This window comes from Monodon monoceros, unplaced genomic scaffold (assembly GCF_005190385.1).
Source record: "Monodon monoceros isolate NGI ecotype Baffin Bay Population unplaced genomic scaffold, NGI_Narwhal_1 Super_Scaffold_1, whole genome shotgun sequence".
Lineage (NCBI taxonomy): Eukaryota > Metazoa > Chordata > Mammalia > Artiodactyla > Monodontidae > Monodon > Monodon monoceros.
In genome coordinates, this window is record NW_021703765.1 from 86,944,154 (window position 1) to 86,958,938 (window position 14,785).

General features: G+C 45.1%; 1 protein-coding gene across 1 annotated transcript; it reads left to right on the forward strand.

Annotated features, from left to right (window-relative positions):
- Nucleotides 1-7,453: 7,453 nt before the first annotated feature.
- Nucleotides 7,454-13,010, forward strand: ZNF26 (zinc finger protein 26). The gene is made up of 3 exons (XM_029225900.1): nucleotides 7,454-7,655; nucleotides 7,925-8,020; nucleotides 10,494-13,010. The coding sequence occupies exons 1-3, from the start codon at nucleotides 7,478-7,480 to the stop codon at nucleotides 11,843-11,845; spliced, it is 1,626 nt and encodes a 541-aa protein (XP_029081733.1). The 5' UTR covers nucleotides 7,454-7,477; the 3' UTR covers nucleotides 11,846-13,010.
- The last annotated feature ends 1,775 nt before the right edge of the window (nucleotides 13,011-14,785 follow it).

The following is a 14,785-nucleotide window of genomic DNA, read 5'->3' on the forward strand; positions in this document are numbered from 1 at the left end:
ACATGTGCAGATTAAAGGCGCCTGTGTTCGGGGGAGCGCAGGGTACGACGAGGAGAGCCCTAGGAGGGACCAGTAGAGGACTCGGGGCAACCAGGACGGCGGTGCCGAAGGGCTGGGGTGCAAGGGAGGTGACAGAACATTTGGAGAGTGGTTTCTTCCGCTGCAAATTTGGGAAAAGAGAGCTTCCTAGAAGCCATGATACGAAATGCCTCAGAAGTATTTCATGAGGCCGAAAGGTGCCGCCTGGACATCCGAATGTGTGGGTCTTAAGCAGCTTTTCCAGAGCAGAGAGAATGTCGGGGGTGGTGCAGGTGGTCAGTTCCTGAGAGGCGAAGGGATTGCATGCGACTGTGGGCAGCAGGGTGTAGAGAAGCGATTAGTAATAGTATAGACACTTTTTTAGGTGATCAAGTGTGACAGGAAGAGTTTGAGTGTCAGGGGAGAAGGGATTTCACCGAGGCGGCCGGAGGGGTACAGTTAACCTCAAAATCAATGAACTTTTTGCTTTTAAACAATAACTATACAGAGAGTACAACGAGAGAAAACGTATTTGCAATAGCAATTGGAAAAGATAAAATAAGTGACCATAAGGGTACAGGACCTGAAAAAAGAAGACTTCAAAACTGTTGAATAATATTAATAGGCACCACTCTTGGCCTAGCCACTTTGTGTGTGTGACGTCATTAGCACCTCACGGCCCTGTGAGGCAAGTATGTCCCCATTTTACAGCTGAGGAAACTGGGGAGCCTGCCAGGTCCCAAACTAGTAAGGGAAACAAGGACACGAGGGTGGCAGAGCTGAGATTCAGACCCATGCAGAGTGTCTTCAGAGCCTGTGCTCTTATTGCCTCTTAAGACCTAAAAGACTTGAACAAATGGAGACAGTCTTTCCTTGTTTTTGAGTGCACGTGTTTAGCAAGCCTTTATTGACTATTATGCCAGGTAATTTTCTAGGGCATGCAGGGGTGAACAAGACTGACAGGGCCCATGACCCCGTGAAGGGTATGGGAGATGGTAAGACATACCAGGGGAACATCATGAAGAAAGTTGTGAATGCTCATGCACTGAGAGGCTGGGTGGCTACTTCAGACTGGCATCCTTGTCTTGAGGCAGCATTTAAGCAGAATCTGAATGACAGCTGGATGATCATGGGAGGATGGGGGCACAGAACAGGAAGCAGCTAAGTCAGTGGCCTTAAGGTGAGAACCAGCAGGTGCCCTGTCTAGTGGAAAGAAGGCGTGCGGCAGGAATGGGGAGGGAGCGTGCGAGAGCAAGGCCAGATTGTGTAGGGCCCTTTCAGTAGGCAAAGGATCATCTGGAAAGCCCTAAAGTTTATTACATTTTATGTTTTATTTTGAAATAATTTCAAAACTAGAGAAGTTACAAGAATAGTATAAAATAATCTGTATTGTATTAAAAAAAAAACACCCTTCACCCAGATTCCCCAGATTAGCTCTGTCATTCTCTCTTTACTTGTGTGTGTGTGTGTGTGTGTGTGTGTGTGTGTGTGTGTGTATACATGAATTGGTATAAAGGGAACAGCCACAGAGACTGAAGTTCAATGTTACTTTCTACCAGAGCCTCTTTCCCCTCTCCTCTGTTGTGCAGTTGGGGAGTGACTGATCACCTCATCTAAACAGACATTGAGCTGGTTTGGGGCTGGGGTGCTGCTTTAGTTCGACTCGGTTCACCTGTATTTTCAGCGGGGTGTGCCGATCGCAGGCTCCTCCCTCGCAGTACTTTGTGTCCTAAGTGCCTTGAGACTATGGGAGAGTCAGTCTGCCATTCCCGCCCAGTTCCTGTACTGACCGCACTCAGCAAATGCCCTAGGGGGACAGCCTGCTGTCCAGGGGGACATCGAAGGCTCCACTGGTTTCTCTTTCTCCTGGTGTCGTCCTCTGTCTCAGCTGACCCCATCCCACCTGTTCTCAGGCTCGACAAATGCCCTTGGCGAAGTAAACAGCCAGCCAGCTCTTAGCTCACCTGGAAAGAGCTCTCCTCTCTCTGAAATTTGGTTCATTTAGTCCTCCTTGCTTCCGTGGGTCTCTGATGTTCATGAGGATTGTAACTTACCATTAATTTTTTAGTTGTAGCAGCGGTAGTCCAAACGTATGATTTTATTTATTGTGAATAAGTGTTAGAAAAGAAATATCTTCTTAGCATTTTGATTGAGAATTCATTGAATTTATAAATTAATTTGTTGAAAATGAATATCTTTATACCACATTGAGTCTACTTATCATAAATGTTACTCGATTACTCAGGCCTCTGTTTTTTTTTTCTTTTTTTAAAAAATATAAAAATGTTTGAAATTTAGTTGATATACAATATTATGGTAGCTTCAGGTGTACTACATAGTGTTTTGACATTTACATACATTATGAAATGATCACTGCCCCAAGGCTGGTAATCGTCCCAGTACAAAGTTATTACAGTATTATTGACCATATTCCTTATGCTGCATCCCCGTGGCTAATTTATTTTATAAATGAAGGTTTGTACCTCTTAATCCCCTTTACCTATTTCACTCACCCCTCTACCTCTGGCAACCACCTTTTTGCTCTCTGTGTCTATGAGTCTGTTTTTGTTTTGTTTATTTGTTCATTTAATTTTTTAGATTCCACATATAAGTGAGGTCATATGGTATTTGTATTTCTGTCTGATTTATTTCACTTAGCATAATACCCTCTAGTTCCATCCATGTTGTCACAGATGGCAAGATTTTGGGTTTTCCTTAATGGCTGAGTAATGTTCGCGTGTATGTGTTTGTGTGTGTGTAGCACATATTCTGTATCCATTCATCTATCACTGGACACTTACGTTGCTTCCATATCTGGGCTATTGTGTTTTCTTTGCCTCTGCATTTATGTATTTTATCACATGTGTATTTTTCGTTAAGTTTTTCTCTATTTTTAAGCTTTATTCCTGAGTACTTTCTAGATTTGTTGTGGTTCTTATTACATTTTCAAGTTGGTTACTGTTGATGTATGAAAGAGCTGTTACATGTTGATTTTTTAACTGCCACCCTGCCGATGTTTCTTATCGGTTCTCATGTTATGCCAGCTGTTTCTGTTAGGTTTTTTAGTCAGAAAATCAGATGTTTGTAAATAATGACAGTAGTTTCTTCTTGCTTAGTGTTTATCGCTGGCATTTTGCTTTGTTCCTGCTGTGCTGGGTCCTCTGGGACAGTGCTGACTAGCAGAGTTGATGTGAGCGTCCGTGTCTTGTTCCTGATTTTAGTTTCACACAAAGTATGATTTTTTTAATAGGCTTAGGGAAATTACTTTTACCTGTAACAAACTGAATTCCGATTTTTAAAAGCGTTAAATTTCCTCATAGTACTTTATTTCATCTATTGAGATGATTGTCCTCCATTAATGTACTAATGTTACTTATTTCTTTGATACGGTTGTGTTTTTTTTTTTAAAGTTTGGACTGTCCTTTAAATTTCTGGATAAACTTCATTCATAGTTTGCTATGTATATATGTACAGGATTTGTTTTACTCTATTAGTGTCTTTATCTAGGTATTTTTAATAAATGAGATTGGACTACAGTTTGTGCTGTCCTTGCCTGCTCTGTAGGGTTATACAGGTTTTGTGTGATGGGTTTCCTATCATTTCCTGGCTCTACATCAGATTAGATATGGGAGAAATTTTCTGTTCCTTGGATGCTGATAGAACTTACTTTTCAAGATAGTGTGGGACTGTTGTGTTTATGGAGAGGGTATACCTTTGATTACTGTTTCAGTTTATTTTATGACCATGGGCTAGTCAGTCTGGTCTTCCTAATTCTTTCTAGGCAAATTTTGGTTACTTTTATTTTCCTAGGAAATTTTCCATTTCTTCTAAGTTTTCAAATTTACTGGAAGAAATTTGTAAATACAGTCAGTTCTGCTATCATGTTTGCTTTAAGGATGTAAATTTGTTTCAACATGATTGATATCTTAGGGAACAATGTGAGCTTCCTGACTGATTTCAGGCAAGCCTCTTTTCACCACTTTATACTAACCTACGGCCCTTCTGACACCCAAACGTCAGGCGTTTTTCAAGGTACAGTGCCATATTTATGGTAGTATTTATGTATTTCTCAAATCAAACATGTATAAAACTGCTACTGTTTTTATTAAGGTTCCTGATTTTCTTTTTTCATGTGTGCTACAAAGGTGTCACACGCCAACCCTGCTCTTCCCATAAGCCGGAGACTTTGCATAGTGGTGATTTTTTTTTTTTTTTTTTGGTAACATCACATTATAGCAGAACTGCTTGTGTATAGTGATCGTTTATGAATTTTAAAATCTCTTTTCTATCTTAGAGTTATGCACCCTGTCTTGGTCATTCCCTCTTTTCTTTCTTTTCTTTTTTTAAAATTTATTTATTTTCTTTATTTTTTTGGCTGCTTCGGGTCTTAGCTGCGGCATCTTTCATTGTGGGGCAGGCTCTTCCTTGTGGCACGCGGGCTTCTCTTTTTTTTTTTTTTTAATTTTATTTATTTATTCATTTTTGGCTGCGTTGGGTCTTCACTGCTGCACAAGGGCTTTTCTCTAGTTGCGGGGAGCAGGGACTACTCTTCATTGCAGTGCGTGGGCTTCTCATTGCGGTGGCTTCTCTTGTTGCAGAGCACAGGCTCTAGGCACACGGGCTTCAGTAGTTGTGGCACACGGGCTCAGTAGTTGTGGCTTACGGGCTCTAGAGCGCAGGCTCAGCAGGTGTGGCACACGGGTTAGTTGCTCCGTGGCATGTGGGATCTTCCCCGACCAGGGCTCGAACCCGTGTCCCCTGCATTGGCAGGCGGATTCTTAACCACTGTGCCAGCAGGGAAGCCCCCGGGCTTCTCTCTAGTTGTGGTGCGAGGGCTTCAGGGCACGCGGGCTCTGTAGTTGTGGAGCTCGGGCTTAATTGTCCCACAGCATGTGGGATCTTAGTTCCCCGATCAAGGGTCGAACCCGCTTCCCCTGTATTGGAAGGCGGATTCTTTACCACTGGACCACCAGGGAAGTCTCCTCATTTCTTGATTATGCTTGCCCAATTAAATTTTTTTGTAGTATTTCCTTTGTATTTTGTTTTTATTCTTATCAAGCTTAAAAATAGCAAAAGGCTTAAAATAAAATACACTCTCTGCTCTACCCCTTTCTTCTTCCATCCTGTCCCTTTGGTCTGCGTTTGCTCTTGTGGCATCTGCCTCAGGCCTTGCTTCCTGTTTCTCCTCCCCCTGCATGAATGCCCTGGGCTTGATGTCACGGCTTCATTTTTCTCCATCACGACCTCAGACGCGCCCTGTCAGCTGTCTCTCCCCGGCCCTGGCAGTCATCTTGGCAAGAGCCAAGTATTTGGATGTAAGTTAACTTCCAGGCGTTGGAAAGTCCAGGCTACACTCCAACCCCTTTTCTTCCCCGACTCAGGCTGTGGGAGATGGGAGGCTCTTCTCTTTATTCCCACTTCACTTTTTGTCCCTGTGGGAGTTCCTCGTGGGTTGGGATGGGAAGCTCCTGTCATCTGGCGGTCAGTCCCCAGCACAACGGGGATCGCTTGGAGCCTGTGACAGGGCTCTACCCTGTATTTCCACTGGCCTCTGAGGCTCCCCCAGAGTTGCACTCACTGTGTCTTCCCCGGGGTCCCCCTCGCTGCAGGCAGCGTTCTTGGGGAGGAGCCTGTTAGGGCGTCAGTTGGGGCTCCTCTAGCTGCTGCTTCCTTGTCTTCAGCCCCCATCCCTCCCTTTCTCGTCCTGCAGGCTTCCCAACCTGTAGAGGGCAGTGTCTTCCGTTTGCTCGGCCAGATCCTTGCCTTCTCCTCGACGTCCTTCTCTCTCTCTCTGCGCTGTCGTCTCCACCGGGGCGTCTCTGCCTCTGGCTTCACTGGATGCCTGGGACCCAACCACGGCTCCTTACCCCAGTGCTCTTACTCCAGCCCCAGGGACCTTAATCTTTCACTGGAACTAGGACCCCTCCCCTCTCTGTGGCAGTCACAATGGTCTCAGGTGGGGGTCAGAGCGCGCCACCCTGTCCAAGGCCTTCCGGGGGCTTCTCCTCCTGTGGAATGAAATCCAAGTCCTTACCACGTCCTTGAGCCCTGCAGGCCTGTGCCTTTGTTTTCATGCTGCGTGGAAGGCTCTTCCCGAAGAAATCTCAGAGCTCGTTCTCACACTGCTTGTGTTTCTGCCCAAATGTCGCTTCAGCAGGGGGCTCCTGATGACCCATCTGAGATAGTGCCTGTGTCTTCCTCCCCGCCTCTCTCCCATGAAGCTGCTGGAGGCCTGTCAGAGCACTGTCACCACCTGCGTGCTAGGTGGCTGTGTGTTTACTGGCATCTCCCCTGCAGGAATGGAAACCCACTGAGGACAGGGACTGTGTCCACGGTTGGTGCCTAATAAGTACTTATTGAATGATCCCCTGAGGGTCTGTGGCTTGCTGCTATCTTTTGGTCCTGTGAGAGGAATTTATTGTGAGCACACTGGGTAGTTCTCAGAGGCATCAAGCACCAGTCATGCAGGCCGCACGGCTGACACTGCCGCAGGGCCGCCTGGTAGGACCCGCGCACCTCGGGGAGCAGACGCCCCCGCACTGGCTTGTGTCCTGCGGCTCCGCGACCTGGGCTTTAGGTTCACAGTCTGTGCTGGGTGTCCCCTGGTTGACTCAGTTGTGGACCCCTATTTTCTTGGAAGAAGCCTGGGAAGTCACCTATTTGGCACATTTTCTTTTCTTTCTTTCTTTCTTTCTTTTTTAAAAAAAATTGTTTATTTTTGGCTGCGTTGGGTCTTCATTGCGGTGCACAGGCTTTTCATTGTGGTGGCTTCTCTCGTTGCAGAGCACGGGCTCTAGGAGCGCAGCTTCAGTAGTTGTGGCATGTGGGCTCAGTAGTTGCAGCACACGGGCCCTAGAGTGCACGGGCTTCAGTAGTTGTGGCATGCGGGCTCAGTAGTTGTGGCTCATGGGCTCTAGAGTGCAGGTTTGGTTGTTGTGGCGCACGGGCTTAGCTGCTCCGCAGCATGTGGGATCTTCCCGGACCAGGGCTCGAACCCGTGTCCCCTGCATTGGCAGGCAGATTCCTAACCACTGCGCCACCAGGGAAGTCCCTGGAATGTTTTCTTCATGTGCTCGCTCCCACTGAGACTCAGGTGGGCTGAGCAGCCGGCCAGACGGCAGGCACTTCCGGAGGGTCAGACCTTGTGTGTCTGGTGCCTGTAGTTAGAGTTGTGCTCACCGCCCCGTGCAAGGTCTCCCTGAATAGGTTCTTATCAGACTGGAAACACCTTATTTTTTCTGCATGCATAGCTGTTCATTTCCCTCTACAAGACTAAAAGCTTCTGAAGGCCAGAGTGGGCTTCACTCATCCTGAAGTCTTCAGGACCCAAAAGAGTATCTAGCACACGGAGGCTCACTTATTATTATTATTTTTTAATTCTCTCTCAAAGCAAGTGGTGGGCTCAGGATGCAGTCTGTGGAGGGACATTCTCCTTTCCTGGGTCCTCTACATCTTTTCCATGTCTCCCAGTATAATTGCAGCCTGTGGAATGGTGTGTGTATTGTTACAGGGATTGTCGTCATTCAAGGATATATCTATGGAGTTCACCTGGGAAGAATGGCAGTTACTGGATTCTGCGCAGAAGCACCTGTACCGGGATGTGACTCTGGAAAACTATAGTAACCTGGTGTCTGTGGGTAAGTACAGCTTCTCTTTTCGGCTCAGGTTGTGAGTCATAAGTTGCCACCGCTTTTTCTTTTGTTGTTCTATCCCGGGGTCTCTGAAGTAATTAATGATTATGGACTTGAGCTCTGGAGGTCATATGTTCTTAGTCCCTATTCTGTCTTCACCCCCTCATTGTAATCTTCCCGCAAGTGCAAACGAGCTGCTTCCTTTCTGAGCTCGTAGCTTCCTTTTCTAGTCCCCAGCAGTTTGGCCCACATCCTTTGTGATTTTCCCTAAACAGGGTATCATGGTACCAAACCTGATTTAGTCTTCAAGTTGGAGCAAGGAGAAGAGCCATGGATAATAAACGCGGAAGTTTCCCGTCAGAGCTGTCCAGGTGGGTGAGCAGAAACCATGGAGAGGGGAGGTCTGGAGTGAACCGGGGCTGGCACTGAGGGAGTGTTGTGTGTGCGAACTGTTCTTTGAAGTCCTTGAACCACCGGGTGGACTTGGGATGAGCCCGCGAGTCCTCAGGTAAGGACGGGGCCCTCGGTTTCCTCCCGTGGCTCCGAGAGGTTGCTTTCTGGGTTAGTTTCCTTCCTTCTGGCACCTTTTTTCTCTGCCTTCCTTCCCGTAGTCATGGGCCTTGTTTTCTCTCTTGCCTCTGCAGTTAAGTCCCTTGACTTTACCCATAGTTTTTCATTTCATTCTCTCCCCTTGACTGTTTTAGGAGATTTCATTGCTTCCTTCTCTCTTCTCACACCAGTCACTTGGAAATTACAACTGTTACTTTCTTGGGCACTTTTCTTTTTCTTTTTTTGGCCACACTGCACAGCACGTGGGATCTTGGATCCCCGACCAGGGATGGAACCCATGCTCCCTGCAGTGTACATGCAGATTCTTAACCACTGGACCACCAGGGAAGTCCCTTGGGCTCTTTTCTTAAAAGAATTCTGAAACCTAGCCTAGTCTCACCTGTATCTTAGGTGGTTTTTATCACCCTGCTTTTATTTCCCTGACCCCGCTTACTCTTCCCTTTTGAGTTGTCCAAGTTTGGGCTTCTCTTCTATATTGTAACTGTGGAAAGGCTCTTCTGTCCTGAAAATCAAAGCTTTTTTCCTCCCAGTGTTGTAACAGCAGAATCACCATCCTCCTTCTCCTTTCCTTGTGTGCTCTGGTCCCAGCTTTATATGCTTGCAGGAGAGTGCCCCTGGGCTTTCCCACTGTGCATTCTCAGTGGCAGAAATGGGAAGGCACTTCTGAAATTGCTCTTCTTCCTCCGGTTTCCCACCACTTTGGGGAGAAAAGTGTTTAGCAAGCAGTCCTGAGAAAGCAGGACATCTACTGAGGCCCCCAGCGCAGCAGTTGTGTACGGGGGTGACTGAGGCTGTGTGTCTGATGGGTGCTGACACACAGACAGTGTGTACGGGGCCTTGCCTAATCTGGTTCCTGCCTTCACTCTGTTCACTCAGGGGGTCTCAGCTGTCCTGGCCTTTGTTCTGTTTCTTAACCATGCCACGCAGGTTCCCTCCTCAGGAGCTTTGTACTTGCTGTTCCTTCTGTTTGGAATGCTTTTGTCTGGACGGCTGCTGTCTAGACTGCACCCTGCTGCTGTTCCTTTCCTTTAACCCTTGTCTTGCTATCACTGTCATCTTCACACTGTTTGGGCCTCACAGATGGACTTTCCCATTCTCTCTGCATCTCCTCTCCAACCTTAAATGTCTTCTGCTCCAGGGCTGTTTTGGCATCCCTTTTAATTAACACGTGTTCCCTAGAAGACGTTATCCCTAACGTCATTTAATACCTTGTATGTGCTGTTGATGCCTACTTTTTACTGAGCACTGAACTGAGGTCTAACTGCCTACCTGCTTCTCCATTTGGATACTTAACTATGATCTCAAATGTAATAAGATCCAAAACAGAGTCCTTTGTTTTTCCTCCGAACATGTCTCTCTCTCAGTGTTTTCAGTCTCAAAGAGCAGCACCACCTGCTTCTCAAGTCTCAAATGTAGGAGTTACTAAGTCCTCCCCTCCTCTGGGTTCTCACATCCAGTCCATTAGTACCTTTCTTAGTTCTCTCTCCAAGTATGTCCACGTTGCTCAGCTCCAGAAGGACAGCCAGCCCCACCCTGTCATCCTGGACTGCTGCAGTGGCTCTTCATTTGTCTCTCTGCCCTTTTCCTATTCATTTTTACATAACGGCCACTGATCTTTTAAAAGCACAAGATAAATCGAGATCCCCTCTAATTAAAGTCCTTTGGGTGAAAACTCTTTCCTGGGGCCTTGCCTAATCTGGTTCCTGCCTTCACTCTATTCACTCAGGGGGTCTCAGCTGTCCTGACCTTTGTTCTGTTCCTTAACCGTGCCACACAGGTTCCTTCCCCAGGAGCTTTGCACTTGCTCTTCCTTCTGTTTGGAATGCTTTTGCCTTACTTTCCTTATGGCTCACTCAGTCTCTCTTTTAATGTCTCATTGTACCTACCTACATGTCATGCCTAGCTATTCTGTATCCTGTGAATTAACTTTATGAGTAAACTCCTGCAATAATAAAATTGGCATAAATAGTTGGCATTGGCTTCTAAGCGCAGGCTAAATTTTTTAAACTTCTATTTTTAAAAAAACATTTTTGATCACTGCTAATCGGCTACCCATTTCTGTAAAGGGACTTATTTTGGTTTGATTCACTTGCCCTTGCCCCCATGCTTGGTTATGTGATGTGTGTGCACTTGGCCAGTATTTCTTTTAAACCAGTGTGTCAGAGGCCTGGACCAAAAGAAAAACACTCATTACAACACTCTAAAGCCCTTTAGTTCTGTATTCGGTTTGTGTTATGATTTTAAATATATGGTGTTTTTTGTTTTTTTTTCTAGAAGGTTGGAAAGAATGGTACCAGAAAAATCAAGATGAACTCGAAAGTGTTGAGAGAAGCTATGCTTGTAATGCATTTGGAAAGCTTCATCTGAGCAAAAGCCACATTTCTTCAAGACAAAGTCTCCTTAAATATAATACACATGGAAAAAGCTTGACACAAAACTTAGCTTCAGCCAGAAGCTATCTAAGACAGAATCCTGATCAGTTTCATGGGTGTGATGAATCATATTTTCTTAAGCATCAAAGAACTCATAGTATAGAAAAAAACTGTGTATGTAACGAATGTGGGAAAGCTTTTCGTTGTAAATCACAGCTCATTGTACATCTCAGAATTCATACAGGAGAGAGACCATACGAATGCACTAAATGTGAGAGAGCCTTCAGTGCCAAGTCAAACCTCAATGCTCATCAGAGAGTCCACACAGGAGAGAAGCCCTACTCCTGTATCGAGTGTGGGAAAGTCTTCTCATTCAGGTCACAGCTCATTGTCCATCAGGAAATTCACTCAGGAGGGAAACCTTATGGTTGCAGCGAATGTGGGAAAGCCTACAGCTGGAAATCACAGCTGATTTTACACCAGAGAAGCCATACAGGAGTGAAACCCTATGAATGCAGTGAATGTGGCAAAGCCTTTAGCCTGAAGTCCCCATTCATTGTGCACCAGAGAACTCACACAGGAGTGAAACCCCATAAATGCAGTGACTGTGGGAAAGCCTTCAGGAGTAAGTCGTATCTCCTCGTTCACATCAGGATGCACACGGGAGAGAAGCCCTATCAGTGCAGGGATTGCGGGAAGGCCTTCAGCATGAAGACACAACTTGTTGTGCACCAGGGAATTCACACAGGAAATAATCCTTATCAGTGCAGTGAATGTGGGAAGGCCTTCGGTAGGAAGGAACAGCTCACTGCGCATCTGAGAGCTCACGCGGGAGAGAAGCCCTATGGGTGCAGTGAGTGTGGGAAAGCCTTCAGCAGCAAGTCATACCTCGTTATACACCGGAGAGCACACACAGGAGAGAGACCCTATGAGTGTAGCTTCTGTGAGAGAGCCTTTTGTGGGAAATCACAGCTAATTATACATCAGAGAACTCATTCAACAGAGAAGCCCTATGAATGCAGCGAATGTGAGAAAGCCTATCCTAGGAAGGCGTCACTTCAGATACACCAGAAGACTCATTCAGGAGAAAAACCCCACAAATGCAGTGAATGCGGGAAAGCCTTCACTCAAAAGTCATCTCTCAGTGAACATCAGAGAGTTCATACAGGAGAGAAGCCATGGAAATGCTCTGAATGTGGGAAATCCTTCTGCTGGAATTCAGGGCTTCGTATACATCGAAAAACTCACAAGTGAGAAATCAGAGCGGAGTAGATGTTAGAAGCGTTCTCACAGAAGCTGATCCACAGGAGACTTCAGAAGATAATAGAGGCAGGAAGTCCTAAAAATACTCTTTTATCAAATTAGTCATACGAGAGAGAGGCCAATCATATTTGGAATGAATGTGCAAAAGCTTTCAGAAGTAAGTCATACAAATCTTTATATACAAGAGAATAGTTGCAGGAGTACGGAGCAGTAACTGTATCAGAAGTGGTAGCCTGATTATGAAGATTTAACATGGGGAATTCATATTGAGAAACGCTTGTAACTTTAATAAATCAGGAAAGCACTTCCCGTGGAAGCTGTGTTACATGGGGAGTCGCATTCCAGATGTGGTGCTGAAGAAAGTCTTGGTAGAGAGTAAAGTTGTTTTTTATTTTAATATGTAACTAGAGTAATAGCAGGAAAATGGCAAGGAACATACTCTGAAGGTTAAGGGGTATGGAGTGTGGCTTTCCTGAGTAACACTGAATAGTGTTTTAAAATTTTTTGGTATTTTATTTTAAAATGTAACTTGTTATATTTGATAGTTTGTGGAATAACACCCTCTAATATTCTCCACATTAAATGCTAAGGATCAGTGTTGTCTCTTTATTTCTTAGCAATATAACTAAAATAATATAGTTTTTAATAAATGAAAGGATTCAGTTCTCATTCCAAATGAATTTACTTATCCAGCAAGTGGGTCTGGCAGTTGTTAACAGGGGTGCTTCCTAAGAGCACTCACCATAATGAACATTGATTATAATTACCAGTTCAATGTCTGTTCCACATTGATCGGTAAGAGCGGCTTAGATCTCTCTGGAGAAATACCCCTCCTGTGTGTGTGCACCCTTGCGGTGGGTCTTTCAGGGTGTCCTTTCCACTAGCCACAGGTGAGCACTCTGCCGTTGTTGGGAAATGGGAGCCTCTTTTCCAGGAGTTTGCATCTTGATTTCAGTCTCCCATGAACCAGCAGGGAAATATTGGAACCCATTCTTGTCCCAGAATTCTACTGAGACCATCAGTTAGTTCTTGCTGTTTTGATTTCTCAGAATAACTTTGGATAATGCCCCTTTTGAACCTGGTTTTCTGTGTGCTTCCTCATCTTTTCAATAAATATTGTTTTCTGCTGAAGTTAAGCAGAATGAGTTCCTATTTCTTGTCACTGAAGGGCTTTAACTGGTAAGTCATTGTTCTGGAGTAGCTGTAGGTAGTAAACTGTTGAAGAACAGCTGGGTGTGTGGTTTAGGTTTTTTCCTGAGACAAGAAGAAAGTCTTTCAGATTCCTGTTTATATTCCAAGGTGGATACTTTTTAGTACATAGTATGAAATAGTGTTATTGCTTGTGTACACCAAGAACCTTGTGGCCCCTGTTGGTAAGATTCTGGGAATACTGAGGAACTATTGTCCTAGAAGAGTTTTAAATTAATGAGGAAATCTGGGGCAGGAGATGAGATGGCTCATTCTGGTTACATTGGCTCTTAAACACAACAAGGACAGACTTGAAGGCCTGGAATCTCATCTCAAGGCAGAGTACTGAACTCAGCCACGCTTTGACATTGCTGAAATAATTGCTTACTCAGAGCTGTAGCGTTGAGATGGTGGAAACCAAATACACAGTTGGCTTGCTGAATTAGAGTCATCTACCTTAAGTGCACACTAATCCCTTATGTAAACGTGCATTAGAAAAGTTGTCTCTTGATAATTGATAATTGGAGTAGCGATATCTGAGAAGTATCCGAGGACTCAGCCTAGCAAACTCGTGATATACTTTGCACTGTATGCTCTTCACTCGGGGATATGGCCTAGATGTTGGCAAACTACAGACTGCAGGCCAAATACAGATTGCAGCCCATATTTGTATGGATGGCAAGTAGGAAGCTTTTACATGTTTAAATGGTTAAAAAGATCCAAACTTTTATGAAATGAGAAAATTATTTGAAATTCAAATATCAGTGTCCATCCATCAAGTTTCCTTGGACCACAGGCAGACACAATCTGACTGTATGTTGCTGTCCGGCTGCTTTTGCACTGCAGTGGCAGAGTTGAATGGTTGAGGCAGACATGGTATTACCCACAGAACCCACTAACTCCTGATGTAGAGGCCCTTCCCTTCAGTGAAAAAGTGAACCATACCTTGTAGGAGGCAGCTTATTCTTGCAGTACCCCATGCCTCGCTGTTACCAGCTCTGTGTCCAAATTTCCTGTTCTTGTAAGGATACCAGTCATATTGGCTTAGTTCTCACCCTGTGATCTAATTTAAACTTGATTATCTCTGTAAAGACCCTGTCTCTAATTAACTTCACATTCTGAGATACTAGGGGTTAGGAATCCAGCGTCTTTTTTGACAGGATGCAATTCAACCCATAACAGTCTGCCTTCCTGCCCCTCCCCACCCCACCAAATTCATATGCTTTTCACATGCAAAATACATTCACCCCTGCCCAACATCCCCCCAAATCTTAGTCCACTCCAACATCAACTCTAAGTCCATAATCTCATCTAAATCAGGTATGGGTGAGACTTGGGATATGATTTATCCTGGGGCAATGTTCCTCTTCATCTGTGAATCTGTGACACCAGATAAGTTATCTGCTTCCAAAATACAATAATCAGATAGGCATGGGATAGACATTCCCATTCCAAAAGGAAGAAATCATCAGGAAAAAGGGTGTTATGAGTCCCAACCAAGTCCAAAAACTAGCAGGGTGAATTCCATTAGATGCTAAGGCTTGAGAATAACCCTCTTTGGCTAAATACTCTGTCCTCTGAGCCCACTGGGGTGGTGGCCCTGCCCCTTCAACCCTGGATGGTGGGCCAGCCCTCTGGAATTAAAAAGGCTTCACCTTCTGGAACCAAGGAAGTGGCCCCGCCCTCAGGGTCATTCTTCCCTTTGCTTTAAGGATAACCTATGTTCACAGCTAGATGGTTCTA